A 14227-nucleotide genomic window follows, 5' to 3' on the forward strand; every position below is an offset into this window, starting at 1 on the left:
CGGGGGGGGGAGGTGGGGGGGAGCGGAGACCGGGCCATTGCCCCCCAGCCTGGGAAAAAAGAGGGAAACACCGTCAAAAAAAAAAAAAAAAAAAAAAAAAAGAAAATCTAAATTTTAAAAATGAATGTTAAATATTTGGCTATGCCACTAGAGGTCAAGCTTTTTAGGGGCAGAGATCATAACTCTTTCTCTCAACATTTTATCCTCAGTAGTTAACTCAATGCTTGGCACAGGAAATGTGTCCAATAAACATTAATTAATGGGACTATGAAAGACATGAATGAGCCAATCAGTCAATGTCCTTTGGAATCATAAATGTATGTAAATGTACATATTTATATTTTTAAAAGATTCTGCTCAAATTGTGAAGCTAATGGGATAATATATGCCAACAGAGATCTAAACATAGATGCTTCTAATTTGGAAATGATACAAGCTAATGAGAAAAAAAGCATAACAGCAACTAATAACATTTAGTGAACATTTAATCCTATTATTCAAAATGCTTTATAAACAGTTCTTTCCTTAGTCCTTGTGACGACTATATCAAGTGTGTGCTGTTTTTATCTTCATCTTACAGACGAGAAACCCATAAAGGTTTGTACCCTGCCCGTGACTGGAGTGATTACACAGCAGAGGTAGGATTTGAACACAAGCACTGTGCTCCTGGGTCACATTCTTTAGGCACTACTTTTGGCCTGGAGAGAAAGTCTGAAAAGACTGCTTGAGAGCATCCTAAACACTAGCTATGAATTCTGCAGATAGATTACAGGCTGGTGTAGGGCCACACTGTTTAAAATTTTTATATTCCCACCACTTCACACAGAGCTTTTCACATAGCAAGCGTGTGCACGCACACACACACACACTCCCACACCCACACCAGTTGGTGAAAAAATGAGTGAAGCTAAAGCAAACTGAAGAAAAAAGAAAAAATTATAGATCAAAGAATTGGTTCCAAAGTGGAGCCTCCATCCAATCACAGGACTTTTTAATTCTTCACTTCAAGATAGAGGCGGGCGTGCAGCTTCTGAATTAACAGAAACACATCTACATGGGCAGGAGACGGGCCTTCCAACCAAGTCAAGGTTACTTGAAATGGGTCAGGTACAGCTGGGTGTGGTGGCTCACGCCTATAATCCTGGTACTTTGGGAAGCCGAGGCTGGCAGATCACTTGAGCTCAGGAGTTCAAGACCAGCCCGGGCAAATGGTAAAACCCTATCTCTCCAAAAAAAAAAAAAAATACAAAAATTAGCCAAGCAAGGTGGTATGTGCCTATAGTCCCAGCTACTAGGGAGGCTGAGCTGAGAGGGTGACTTGAACTCAGGAAGTCAAGGTTGCAGTGAGTCGAGACTGCACCACTGCACTCCAGCCTGGGCAACAGAGCCAGACTTTGTCTCAAAAAAAAAAAAAAAGAAAAGGAAAAGGAAAAAAAAAAAAAACAGGGGCGTGGGGAAGAAATAGATCAGGTACATAATAACTGAATGAAAGGAAAATTAAAGAAGCTAAGAATGTAAAGGGAAAGAAACGAGGAGATCACAGAACACTAGAATCAAATACCATCAGACTATTGTAAATAATAAGAATTAGTTCACAATTACTTTTGATATTGCTCCATCCTTAGAGTTTAGGGCCTGTTCCCAAATAGAGATAACAAACAGGTCATACTTTGGAATTGTTTTAAAAAAGCAAGTCCTACTACACTCAATAAAAAATGCTTTGAAGTGTACGCATGTGTTGATTTTGTGACATATTCTTCACCTTACTAGGTAGCTACAGCTCTGCTGGGAGCAATTCAAAAACCCACAGAAACTCCACAATGAAGCTAAAGGTTCAGTAAAATAGCTGGAATACTTTCCTTGCTGCAGACAGCTGGACATTGCTAATTTAGCTATTTTAAAGTGAGGGGAGGAAGGAAGTGGGAGTAATTTTGCCACATCTCTATTAATTTAGAGAAAATGAAAACAATGAAGGCATTGATAAACATGGTAAAGGCATTGGCGTCCTCCTAAATGAGTACATCTCATTCTAATTCATCTAAAGAAACAAACATAAAGGTTACTTTCAGGTTGCATATGCTAAAGGGTCTCTAATCAAAGAACTAGGGTAAGCAGAAATTGCTTTTTGTTTTGGTTTTGATTTAGGTTTGTTTTTGTTTTTTGAGACAGTGTCTCTCTCTGTCACACAGGCTGCAGTACACTGATGCCATCACAGGTCACTGCAGACTTAAACTGGGCTCAAACAATCCTCCCTCCTCAACCTCCCCAGTAGGTAGGATTACAGGTATGTGCCACCACAACTGGCTATTTTTTTCCTTGTTTTAATAGCTTTATTGAGATATAATTCAAATACCACACAGTTTGCCCATTTAAAGTGTACAATTCAATGGTATTTAGTATATTATTTTTATACTCAATTAATATCATCATCCTAATCTAAGAACAGTTTCATCATCCCAAGCAATTACCTTTTAGATGACAGTTAAATGATTGGGGAAACACTTATAAAGTGAAATAAAAACAAAAAGACATTTTTATTTTACTTTTGAAAAATTTTTGTGCAGACAAGGTCGGTCTTGCTATGTTGTCCAGGCTGGTCTTGAACTCCTGTCCTCAAGTGATCCTCCTGCCTCAGCCTCCCAATACGCTGGAATTACAGGGGTGAGCCACCCCGCATGGCAAAAACCAAAATCTTTTTAATGAGATACATTCCTGGTGTGAACTGACTCTGCCTACTGAAATGTATGCATTTTAATAACATAAGAAAGTTATTCTTTCCATTCCTAACTTCATTATGGAAGATTTCACCAATTGCTGCAAGATGCAAAAGGAATCATTTGCCCTGCTTCAACACCATCATTTTCCTATTCCTTTAAAAAAATGTTTTTGGCCAGCATGGTGGCTCATGCCTGTAATCCCAGCACTTTAGGAGGCTGAGGCAGGTGGATCATTTGAGGTCAAGAGTTCGAGACCAGCCTGGCCAACATGTTAAAACCCTGTCTTTACTAAAAACACAAAAATTAATCGGGTTTGATGATAGGCACCTGTAATCTCAGCTACTCGGAACACTGAGGCAAAAGGATCTCTGGAATCTGGGAGGCGGAGGTTGCAGTGAGCTGAGATCACACCACTGCACTCCAGCCTGCGCAACAGAATAAGATTCTGTCTTAAAAAAACCAAAACAATAATAATTTTTTTTTCTACAATATACTTCCTGGCCATATCAATGGCCACTCACTCTCTTTCTCACCAAGCTCACCCCCACCTCCAGTTTCTGAAGAGGCAATGTATGACTGTTTACCAACAGTAAATTTCCACAGTTCCTTCCCGTGAGCTGCTCAATAAAATGTACGTAAGAGGCAATAGTAAAGAGAGAGGAAACACCTTCTACTATCCATTCTACCCAAGCCAAATCACTTTTAAATGTGTAATTCTAAGAAGTTTTTTTTTAACCATTTGAGTAAAACAGATATGCTTTATATTTCCCCTCCTGATCTTCAGTTTAATGCCCGGAAGCAGGAGTTTATAAGAACTACATACAGGACTTGACGGAGAAGCAAGCTGGAGACTTTAACTTCCTACAAGAAAACCTGGCTTAACCACCATCCAAATTTTGATAATCTGTAGGTCAAATTAACAAAAAAATATTAGCACAGTACCTCACACGTGTTCAACAAAAATGTTTGCTAAATCTTGTTGAATAAAGATATAGTAAGAGCTGACATTCATGAAACACCTACCTTGTTTTATTTGCTAATCTACAAGTTTTATTTCAATTCAGTAAATCCTCACAAAACCCAGGAGTATGATATCAGGGACCATCATTGTCGTCCACATTTTAAAAATAGGAAAACTGAAGCAAAGAGCATGACTGATTAAAATGACAAAAACAGAGGAAACTGAGGCTAAGAGCATGATTTACCAAATGACAGGCAGAGTTCAAACCCAGACTGTGGCTTCAGAGCTCACATTCTCCACCGTTCCTCCATGCTGCCCAGCAGGAAATACTCAAGGTAACAAACAGTTATCTTACAACACAGATGTCCGTCTATGCTCTAATGTCAAAGAAATAAAGAAATTCCATGGGCTACTGTGATATCATACCAAAGGGAGCCGAGGAAGAACTTACTGCTTCCATAAAGGACAGAAAGATTGTGAGTATACAGTGACTGCAGCAAGGCTCTTTAACAATGAGAAAGGAGAATGAGGAAGTATTCACAATCTGAAGTGGAAAAATGACAAAAAGCAACAAGTAAACAGATGAATTAAACCATCTGAGGAATGAAATTATCAAGAGCGTGTTTCTACAATTTTGAAAAAGTCCTATTCCTGAGATCAGAGAGACACTCAGGTCCAACTATCATGACCACAACTCGGCTCCAGAATGTAACCATCTGCTATAAGAGGTTTTGTTAGAGTGAAACTGGTCTGACAAAGAAGATGCTAACAGCGGGTTTTTGGTCTGCATTTAGTTTTTCTTACGTATTTAGTTAGTTTTTTTGAGACGAAGTTTCACTCTTGTTGTCCAGGCTGGAGTGCAATGGCACGATCTCGGCTCACTGTAACCTCCACCTCCTGGGTTCAAGTGATTCTCCTGTCTCAGCCTCCTAAGTAAGTAGCTGGGAATACACGCATGGACCACCATGCCTGGCTAACTTGGTATTTTTAGTAGAGACAGGGTTTCACCATGTCAGTCAAGCTGGTCTCGAACTCTCGACCTCAGGTGATCCACCTGCCTCGGCCCCCCAAAGTGCTGGGATTACAGGCGTGAGCCACTGCGCCTGGCCTGGTTGTTTGTTAAAGACTGGTAAATAGTAAACGTAATTTATGTATGAAATACAACTAACAGAAGCTATTGTGAAAACTCATCAAGAAGAAAAACATTCACCTGAGGATACATTACTATAATCTATATGAATCTTGAATTTGCACGCATGTTACAGCTGAATTGTTCTCGGAGCACTACCTAAACCAGAAAGCTGGCTGGTCAGCCCTGAAGAGCTACTCATGCTGCCTGAACAGACGTTGCGTATGCCTCTCCCTGAGATCAAAGCTCTACTGTCCATACATGCATTCCAGAAACAACACGCAAAATCATCTGGGGCATTCAAGACACAGGAATGAGCAGAAATCAGATACAAACACGCGTCTAGCTTTTTAAAATAATAGTGGATGTGCAGGGCATATTAAACTGGCAATGGCAAAGACTATAATTTTCTGCTGAGGGATATTATCACAATTTTCCAACCTAGGTTTGAACCAAGGCTCATAAGAGCACTCCTACTTAATGCAACATCACACCCAGTACTTTGCTATGACATTGCACACAGCAGATTATAACCCTGACTCCCAGGCTTTTTGGAGTTAATCATTTCAAAAGAGAGTGAGTTGAACACATTAAATTAACGTGGCAAACTAAGTGGCTTCTTTCCATTCCCACCATATAGACTTCTTTTTCAAAGGAGGGCAAACATTTGAAAAAATTATTTCAGAGTTCTAAGGCTCTGTCAAGCTACTATTAATAACTCTTGATCCTTTGGATAAATACAAAACACAGTTAGTACAAGGGAAAATAAGGAAAGCTGGATGTGCTAACAAAGGCACACGGAAACAAACCAGCATGACTCAGGCAATAAAAGCCTGAAAAATAATATCTTTATATGATAGTGAAGACATCAAACTTTTCTTCAGTGCTACTTATAACTGCATTTTTTATTTCAGTGTTTGAAGAAAAGGTAATGACAGAATTTGATGGGTTACAATCTGAAACCTATTCTGCCAGTTGTTTTTAAACATTTTTAGTGACTAAAATTTTATCTCCAACTCTACCGTGTACTTTCATAAACCACAAGTATCCTCTGGTAGACTGCAAATGGATGGTCCCTCTTCTTTTAAAATGTACCTTAAAAGATGTGGTTAAATTTTCCTCTTTCCGAAATAACTTTCAGAATACACATGCTGTTCAAGAGTGCCAAATGAATCTGTGAAAAGGAAAATATTCTACATGGAGGCTGATTAGACAAGGACAAAGCTAATCAAAATTGATTTGGCAAAGTTGAAGGCTGTTTCCTCTTTTTAGCTGTAATGGGAAGGGTGAGAGGGAGTAGATTCTTTTTCAAGGGACATCTTGAGATTGAAAGCTGATATCACAAAATACGTAGCATGATAAATATCTTAATTTAACTAAAAATTGCTAACAAGGGCCTTTGCAATTTCTTTTGTAAGACTACACAGCATAAGAAGTGTGATGAAGAAGAAAGAGAGGAAGAGAGAGGAGAAAGCCACTAAGATGACGGTTATCTGCGGAAAAGATTGTTTTTTTCAAACAAAAAAGGATTCCTTTCTAAACTCTTCACTTCTGTCTTCCACTTTTCACCAGAGGATTAAGCACAGGCATCACTGCTCAGTAGAAGAATATTTGTTCTTATTCGGAAAAGTAACTTCATGGATATACAATAATTCTATCTAGTAACTTTTAAAAACCTCTAGCTGTGATCTGACATTAAAGTGGGCTCCCAGGGTCTAAATCGGCTTTTGCCAAAAATTAACAATGGTGAAACAACTTACTTTTGCACTCTAGCCAAACAAAAATAATAAAACCATAGGCTCAATTTCTCTTTAATAAACTAAATTTAAATTTTACTTTTAAAATAAGTTTTGACATAAATGGCTTTAAAATAACAAGAACATCTTATATTTGGGTCTTTTCCCAGTTAATTATTTGCTGGCATTAGACTAGAAATTCCTTGGCTTCACCTTAAATTGACACTCCCAAGTGCTAATTAGGAAACTGTATACATTATGAATCAGGGAATGTTATGCTTGAAACATGCATGTTACATATGTATCTTATTATTAATGTTATTCCTTTCACTTCTCAAAATGTCTCTTCAGAAAATAGAGCTCCTATTTCAATGAAGCAATTGGCGGCTCCTAAGGGAATTCTTGTCAAAATGCAATTAATAGGAAGGGGCCAAGATGACACAGGATCCTTGTCTTGGAAACATCCTTAACATGAATCAAAGTGAATCTCACTGAAATAGTCAGTGGAGAGAAACCTTAATGACTGCAGATATTACACATTTCACTCATACCAGGGGATTCCCAAAGAGAATGGCTAACTCATGTAAGAACTAAACCACTACCAAGGAACCACACATGTCACGGAGTACAAGCCCAGGACATGCCGTTCTCTAGTATTCTCTCTTTCAAAAAGCCACGGGACAGATGGGAAAACAAACACATGTAAACAAGGTAGACCTAATGATTTCCTAATTAGGAAGGAGATGTGATCTTCTCATTAACTGTCAAGCTAATTGACTACAATAGCAGTTTCATAAATGGAGTCCAGTAATCCAAAGTTTGGTGTCTCTATTCCACAGAATTCTCCTCACACTTCCCAGACCCTTCATCCAGCCACAAAGTTGTCAGTTCTGCTTGATTTGTTTGAATACTGTACTTGACGACAGCTGTCGGAAACAGTACATTAGAACAGCTGCTATGACAGCTACAAGGGGCTTGGAAGTTTAATTAGGCTCAATGTGACATTGTGCATTTTTCTAAACATGGAACGATCCACAAAACTGAAGAAATTTCGAGTGGGTCTGAACAATGTTTACTTATTGGCACCACCAACTGGTTAACCTCAGTTTGAGTTCCATCAACGGTCTCATAATATCTTTGCTACCAGGCTGATAAAAGGTATAAAAAATAAAAAATAAACAGGAGGAGCAGTTAGACGCACAAGAAAAGGGGCATTAAAGGGAGAGGAAATGGTGAGGAAGTCTCGTCAATAATCTCTTTCAAAGGCTGGCTGGTAGCCAAGGAGCATCCCACAGTGTCTCAGGATTTACTTCCAAAGGAAATGTATTCAGAGGCCCTGAGCTTGGTGCCAACTGCAAACAAAACCACTCATTATGGTCACAGCCCCCTAGAGAAGGGGAGAATGGCTTACTCTCAGCATCCGCGCGGAGGAAGAAAGTGAGGAGCAGCAGCAGCAGCCTGGCTACGTGCACCATCCTGCAGCTTGGCAGCAGCGTGCGCGAGCAGCTTGGAATCACTGCCTCCGGAGCCGCAGCAAGTCTGGCCGATCTGAAATTTCAGCTGGAACACTTTCAGAGCCTGAAAGCGGGGAGGGAGAGAAAAGAAAAGGAAGTAAATACAAAGATCCTTACATTTCTTACTCTTTCCCCCTGGTTCCATCACCATCACCATAACAGACACAACCCACTTCAAATACACAATCAATTGGAACTGTCATGCTTTGTATTAGGAAGGAAATAACTTGGTTTGTAAAATGTAGGAATCAGAATATCTGGGTTTGTGTTACGTGGGAGCTCTCGCATTTCCAATTTTAGGCTGTCCTAAAGCCAACCACCTTGAATTTCATTCTATGCTTATGCTACCTTTTGGGCAAAGCACCTGAAAAGGAACTGTCACTCCTTATGAAACATTACGTGACTACATCAGCGGAAAGCAGCACGCCAGTGCTATGAGAAAGATTTAAGAGAAGTTCCTCCATGCAAGATAAAAGTCTATTACTGACACAATAATGGAAGCTGCTTTCTTGGCATCAGGTAAAACTGACAGGGGTAATTCAACTTCTCCAGCTAAACAGCACAGGTGAGAATTTTTTACACTAGTATATTTGGCTTCATCCCTGAAGACACATCAACATTCAAATCTAGTTTGACTTCAGTGTCAAAACAAGAGTTAGCATGAGCCTCTTTGATTTAACAGAATTTTTATATGCCCCCTGGGCAAGGGTTTAATTTTCTCAATCTTCTCTGAAGCCACAAACTATTTTTGGAGCACCTACTGTGTGCAAGCCATCAAGAGTGACAGCACAAGGTGTCTTGAGGTACAAAGATGAGTCAGGTTCTATTATTTTTGTTTCCAGATTAGTAGGGAAAATAAAGTAGGTATACCAGATGACTAGTACAATTTAATAAGTGATGTGTGCCAGGAGAAAAACCAGATTATGCTATAAAAGATTCACTCAATAATGACATCATGGAAATAGTCTCAAATTTCGCCTTGAAGTTTAAGCAGGATTTTAATAAGATGACAGAAAAGCACTCCAGGAATTCTATGCAAAGGCAGGACAGTGGGAAAGGAACTTTGGAAAAGGGGAGTTTCCTGCTTTGGTTGGAACAGAGCCTCCCAAAGGTCAGCATGCATCAGACCACCTGGAAACCTTCTCAGAACAGATAGGTGGGTACTACCCTCAGTGTTTGTGGGTCAGTAGGTCTGTGGTGGGGGTCCAATAATTCAGTAATTTGCTTTTTTTTTTTATTTTTTGAGACAGTCTTACTCTGTCACCCAGGCTGTAGTGCAGTGGTACAACTGTGGTTCACTGAAAACTCTGCTTCCTGGGTTCAAGTGATTCTCCTGCCTCAGACTCCCAGGTAGCCGGGATTACAGGCGCCTACCAACATACCCACCTAATTTTTGTATTTTCAGTAGAGACAGGGTTTCACCATGTTGTCCAGGCTGGTCTAGAACTCCTGGCCTCAAGCGATCTGTCTGCCTCAGCCTCCCAAACTGCTAGGATTACAGAGATAAGCCACCACTCTTAGCCTCCCAAAGTGCTAGGATTACAGCCTGAGTCACAAATCTGCATAAATTTGCATTTCTACATGTTCCTGGGTGATGCCCATGCTGCCAGTCCAGAGACCACACTTTGTGAACCTTTTGGTTGGAGTCATAGGAAACCATCTTCTATTAGGAAACCCAGAGGATGAAACAAAGGAAAATGGTTCAGAGTCGGGTGCGGTGGCTCACGTATGTATTCCCAACACTTTGGGAAGCCAAGGCTGGTAGATCACTTGAGGTCAGTAGTTCAAGACCAGCCTGGCCAACATGGTGAAAATCAGTCTCTACTAAAAATACAAAAGAATTAGCCAGGCATGGTGGCACATGCCTGCAATCCCAGCTACTTGGGAGGCTGAGGCAGGAGAATCACTGGAACCCAGGAGAAAGAGGTTTCAGTGAGCCAAGGTCCTGCCATGCCACTCCAGCCTGGCTGACAAGTGAGACTTTGTCAGAAAAAAAAAATAAGGCTCAGATTTAAAAAATAATAATAATAGGCCAGACACAGTGGCTCATGCTTGTCATCCCGGCACTTTGGGAGGCCAAAGTGGGCAGATCATGAGGTCAGGAGTTTGAGACCAGCCTGACCAACATGGTGAAACCCCTTCTCCACAAAAAATTCAAAAATTAGCCAGGCGTGGTGGCACCTGCCTGTAATCCCAGCTACTCAGGAGGCTGAGGGAGGAGAATCACTTGAACCTGGGAGGTGGAGGTTGCAGTGAGCTGAGACTGCACCACTGCACTCCAGCCTGGGCAACAGAGCAAGACTCAAAAACAAACAACAACAAAAAATAGGTCGAGGAGAGCTTTGGGTGGTGATCTAAGTCAAATGGTCTTTATTCAGCAAATTAGAAAAAGAGCTATTTAATGCTTTAGAGCAGAGGAGTAACATGGAACGAGGCTTTGAAAAGATTAGCTGACAACTGGATTAGGGATGACTTAGAGAATGGTATTAGGCTGTAGCAAGAATTCCAGGTGAGAAGTATACAAGACTTATGGGTAATGGCGGTCCTGGGGGAAATTAAAAAGAAGGGAGACAATGACTGACCGGCTCTAAGCAATCATTTGAAGTATGATTATTCACATGTTAAATAATTGTACCAATAGAACCTTCAATAAATCTAGCACAGCCTCTAATACAGAGTACACTTTTAATGAAAAATTTAAAAACGGAGAGTAGATCACATCCTATTGCATCCTCCATCTCTGCAGAAAAAATGTGAGAATGACTATCAGTATCCGTTTGCAAATTCAAACTGCATACCTTTTCTTATACTGGAATATTTGAAACATATACAAAATTTTTGACAGGAAATACTAGAGATATCCAGAAATAACCTAATCCACTAAAATAACTTGTGCTTTAAAAAGACCTGTAATGCAGGTACCACAGCACGTCTTTCCTGGAACTGAAAAGCATGGGAACAAAAATTTTTTTTAAGATATAATTTTTTATTACTATTCGTGAGCAGTTTAAATGTGGGAAACATAAAACTAAAAAGAAGGAGAGGAATCACTCTAATTAGCATTCTATTAGATAGCCTTTTTTTTTAAACAGTGGGTGACATGAAGAAGCAAGTTGTACATCGAAAAACTTCTTCCTGGCCGGGCGCGGTGGCTCAAGCCTGTAACCCCAGCACTTTGGGAGGCCGAGGCGGGTGGATCACGAGGTCAAGAGATCGAGACCATCCTGGTCAACATGGTGAAACCCCGTCTCTACTAAAAATACAAAAACATTAGCTGGGCATGGTGGCGCGTGCCTGTAATCCCAGCTACTGAGGAGGTTGAGGCAGGAGAATTGCCTGAACCCAGGAGGCGGAGGTTGCGGTGAGCCGAGGTCGCGCCATTGCACTCTAGCCTGGGTAACAAGAGTGAAACTCCGTCTCAAAAAAAAAAAAAAAAAACTTCTTCCTGCATCCGGAAGCTAGCCAGCTGTTCCAAGTCAGCTACTGTTATCAATCCCCTCTGAAAAACAACTTATCAAGCAGCTCACAGCTATCAAATGTTAAAAATCTCAAAAGTTCCTAGGAAAAGTGCTAAAGGAATCAGCTCCCCCCTCCCCACCCCGCTCCTCCTGCTTTCACTGCTCCTATCCTCATGCCAGCATTTCAAATGACAGCAAAGTCCAGGAGACATCAGTCCTGTCGGACTCAATTTGTGTCTGTGCAAGCGTATCAGAGCCAAATGCTACATAATGACTCTGTGTGATCACAGAGATGGAGACCTATGAATGCTCGCTGAGGGAAGAAGCGATTTGGCTTTTCCTCCTACTCAGCTGAAGCACACAAGAAGACTGAATTTTTCCAATGAACCTTTAAATGTTACTCGTGGACATGCAATGGTGATAGGATCTACCTCTCTAGAAATGAACGCAGATATGAATATACATGTTTATGCTTAAATGGGTTGTGCCGAAAGGAGGTCAGAAGAGTGAAGATAAAATCTATTCTAAACGTTCATTCCGGCTAATCTCCATTCCTTATCTTGTTTATTACACAGCAACATTGCCAAAAGAGAAACACTGGCTGCCTATCAGTAAGGTGGAATTTAAATTTAGGAACAAAAATGGGAAATGGATTCTTAAGAAAGTAATTAAGACAAAAATAAAGAGGATGAAAGAATGTCACAAGTAGTTTCCACTAACCTAGAGTAAGGGTTGCTAAATACTCTGGGGGAGGGGGGAAGCAAGGAGGTTCAGTGATATTAAAAGTACCATGTTGGCCAGGTGAGGTGGCTCACACCTGTAGCCCCAACACTTTAGGAGGCAAAGTCAGGTGGATCACAAGGTCAAGAGATTCGAGACCATCCTACCCAACATGGTGAAACCCTGTCTCTACTAAAAATACAAAAATTATCTGGGCGTGGTGGTGCACACCTGCAGTCCCAGGTACTCAGGGGGCTAAAGCAAGAGAATGGCTTGAACCCAGCAGGCAGAGGTTGCAGTGAGCACATGTTACTCAGCATTTGTCCAATAACCTCAGCAGAGGCCAACCCTTTGATTTCTGTATGTTTTTTTTTTTTTTTTTTTTTGGAGACACAGTCTCGCTCTGTTGCCCAGGCTGGAGTGCAGTGGCCAGACTGCAGCTCACTGCAACCTCTGCCTCCTGGGTTCAAGTGAGTCTCCTGCCTCAGCCTCCTGAGTAGCTGGGATTACAGGTGCGTGCCACTGCGCCTGGCAAAGTCATGATGAAGCCCTGACTCTACTAAAAATTCAAAATTTTTGAATTTTTAGTAGAGTCAGGGTTTCACCATGTTGGTCAGGCTAGTCTCAAAATACTGATCTTGTGGTCTGCCCCCCTCAGTCTCCCAAAGGGCTAGTATTACAGGTATGAGCCACCATGCCCTGCTCTCCTTCTGTCTTTCATCAGCAGGGACATCCAGATAGAACTCAACCATGAATATGAATCAAAAATAAAATTTCAAAAAATTTAAAACCCTCTGGTTTCTCATGTCTCATACCACGAAGATGTTATGAAACAGTAACTCTGCTGATCTCCAATTAACTCAACATTTGCTTCTGTATGTGTGTGTGTAGTTGGAGAAACTAACAGTTCCGAGGGCAATGCAGTGCATGGAATATAATTTGAAATGGAACAACGAAGAGTGCACTTGCCCAAAAGCCTTAACAAATCACGGTTTCAAGTGATGACATAAACTGACACCTATCTAACTCTTTTTCTTCATCTTACCAGTGTAACACTTTGCTGTCATAAGTACATTCATTCAAACCAGTATGAATGTTGAAGGATTTGTACTATTTTTTTCAGCTTTCCATACTGTTGATACTTGTTTATAAATACTGTATTAAAATTGTCTTTAAAAAAAGACAAACTGGGGCCAAAAGTACCTTAGAAAATGGCTGATTACATAGGCTTTGTATGGGAAATGTAGAAAGTTAGCCTGGAACAACTTGCCATACCAGAAGCAAGGAAATTTACAGAACTACTAGATTTTATTACCAAAAAAAAACCAAAAATACAAGATGATGAGGTGCCTATCAGCTAAATGTAGGCAAATCTGAGTGACAAAAATAACAATAACTGTGGCTAGACACAGTAGCTCACACCTATAATCCCAGCACTTTGGGAGGCCAAAGCAGGTGGATAATTTAAGGTCAGGAGTTCCAGACCAGCCTGACCAATATGTAGAAACTCTGTCTCCACTAAAAATACAAAATTAGTGGAGCATGGTGGAGCATGCCTGTAGTAATCCCAGCTCCTTGGGAGAATGAGGCAGGAGAATCGCCTGAACCTTGGAGGCGGAGGTTACAGTGAGCTGAGATGGTGCCACTGCACTCCAGCCTGGGCAACAAGAGTAAAACTGCATCTCAAAAAAAAACAAAACAAAAAAAAACAGTTCAATTATAATCTATGAGTTCCTAATTTTAAACATTTCACTGGTTACTCCAGGAGAAAGTTAGAGAACCAAATCATTATTCTGAAAACAGGGACAGAAAAGGAAAGAATTAAGCATTTAAAAATAAATAAAAATAAAACACTACTGCTGTCACTTAAAACTAGGTATCATTATCTCCATTTTCCATTTTTCTATCGTAACAAACCCATCCTCTCAAGTCCAGACATCTCAGAAGCAATAATATCATAATGGTATTTAGCCTGAACATATATGCATAAAG

The 14227-nt window shown here is 40.5% G+C and overlaps 1 protein-coding gene across 50 annotated transcripts in view; it reads right to left on the minus strand.

Moving 5' to 3' along the window:
- Positions 1-14227, minus strand: part of PTPRD (protein tyrosine phosphatase receptor type D) — a 2321819-nt gene that overhangs the window by 414782 nt on the left and 1892810 nt on the right. For all 50 annotated transcript variants that reach the window (XM_032290736.1, XM_032290738.1, XM_032290724.1 and 47 more), the window contains one exon: positions 7955-8121. In XM_032290736.1, the coding sequence (XP_032146627.1) occupies positions 7955-8018 (64 nt within the window). In that variant the 5' untranslated portion in view covers positions 8019-8121. The remainder of the gene's footprint in view (positions 1-7954; positions 8122-14227) is intronic.

Source organism: Sapajus apella, unplaced genomic scaffold, assembly GCF_009761245.1.
Source record: "Sapajus apella isolate SASKATOON/1434 unplaced genomic scaffold, GSC_monkey_1.0 scaffold24, whole genome shotgun sequence".
Lineage (NCBI taxonomy): Eukaryota > Metazoa > Chordata > Mammalia > Primates > Cebidae > Sapajus > Sapajus apella.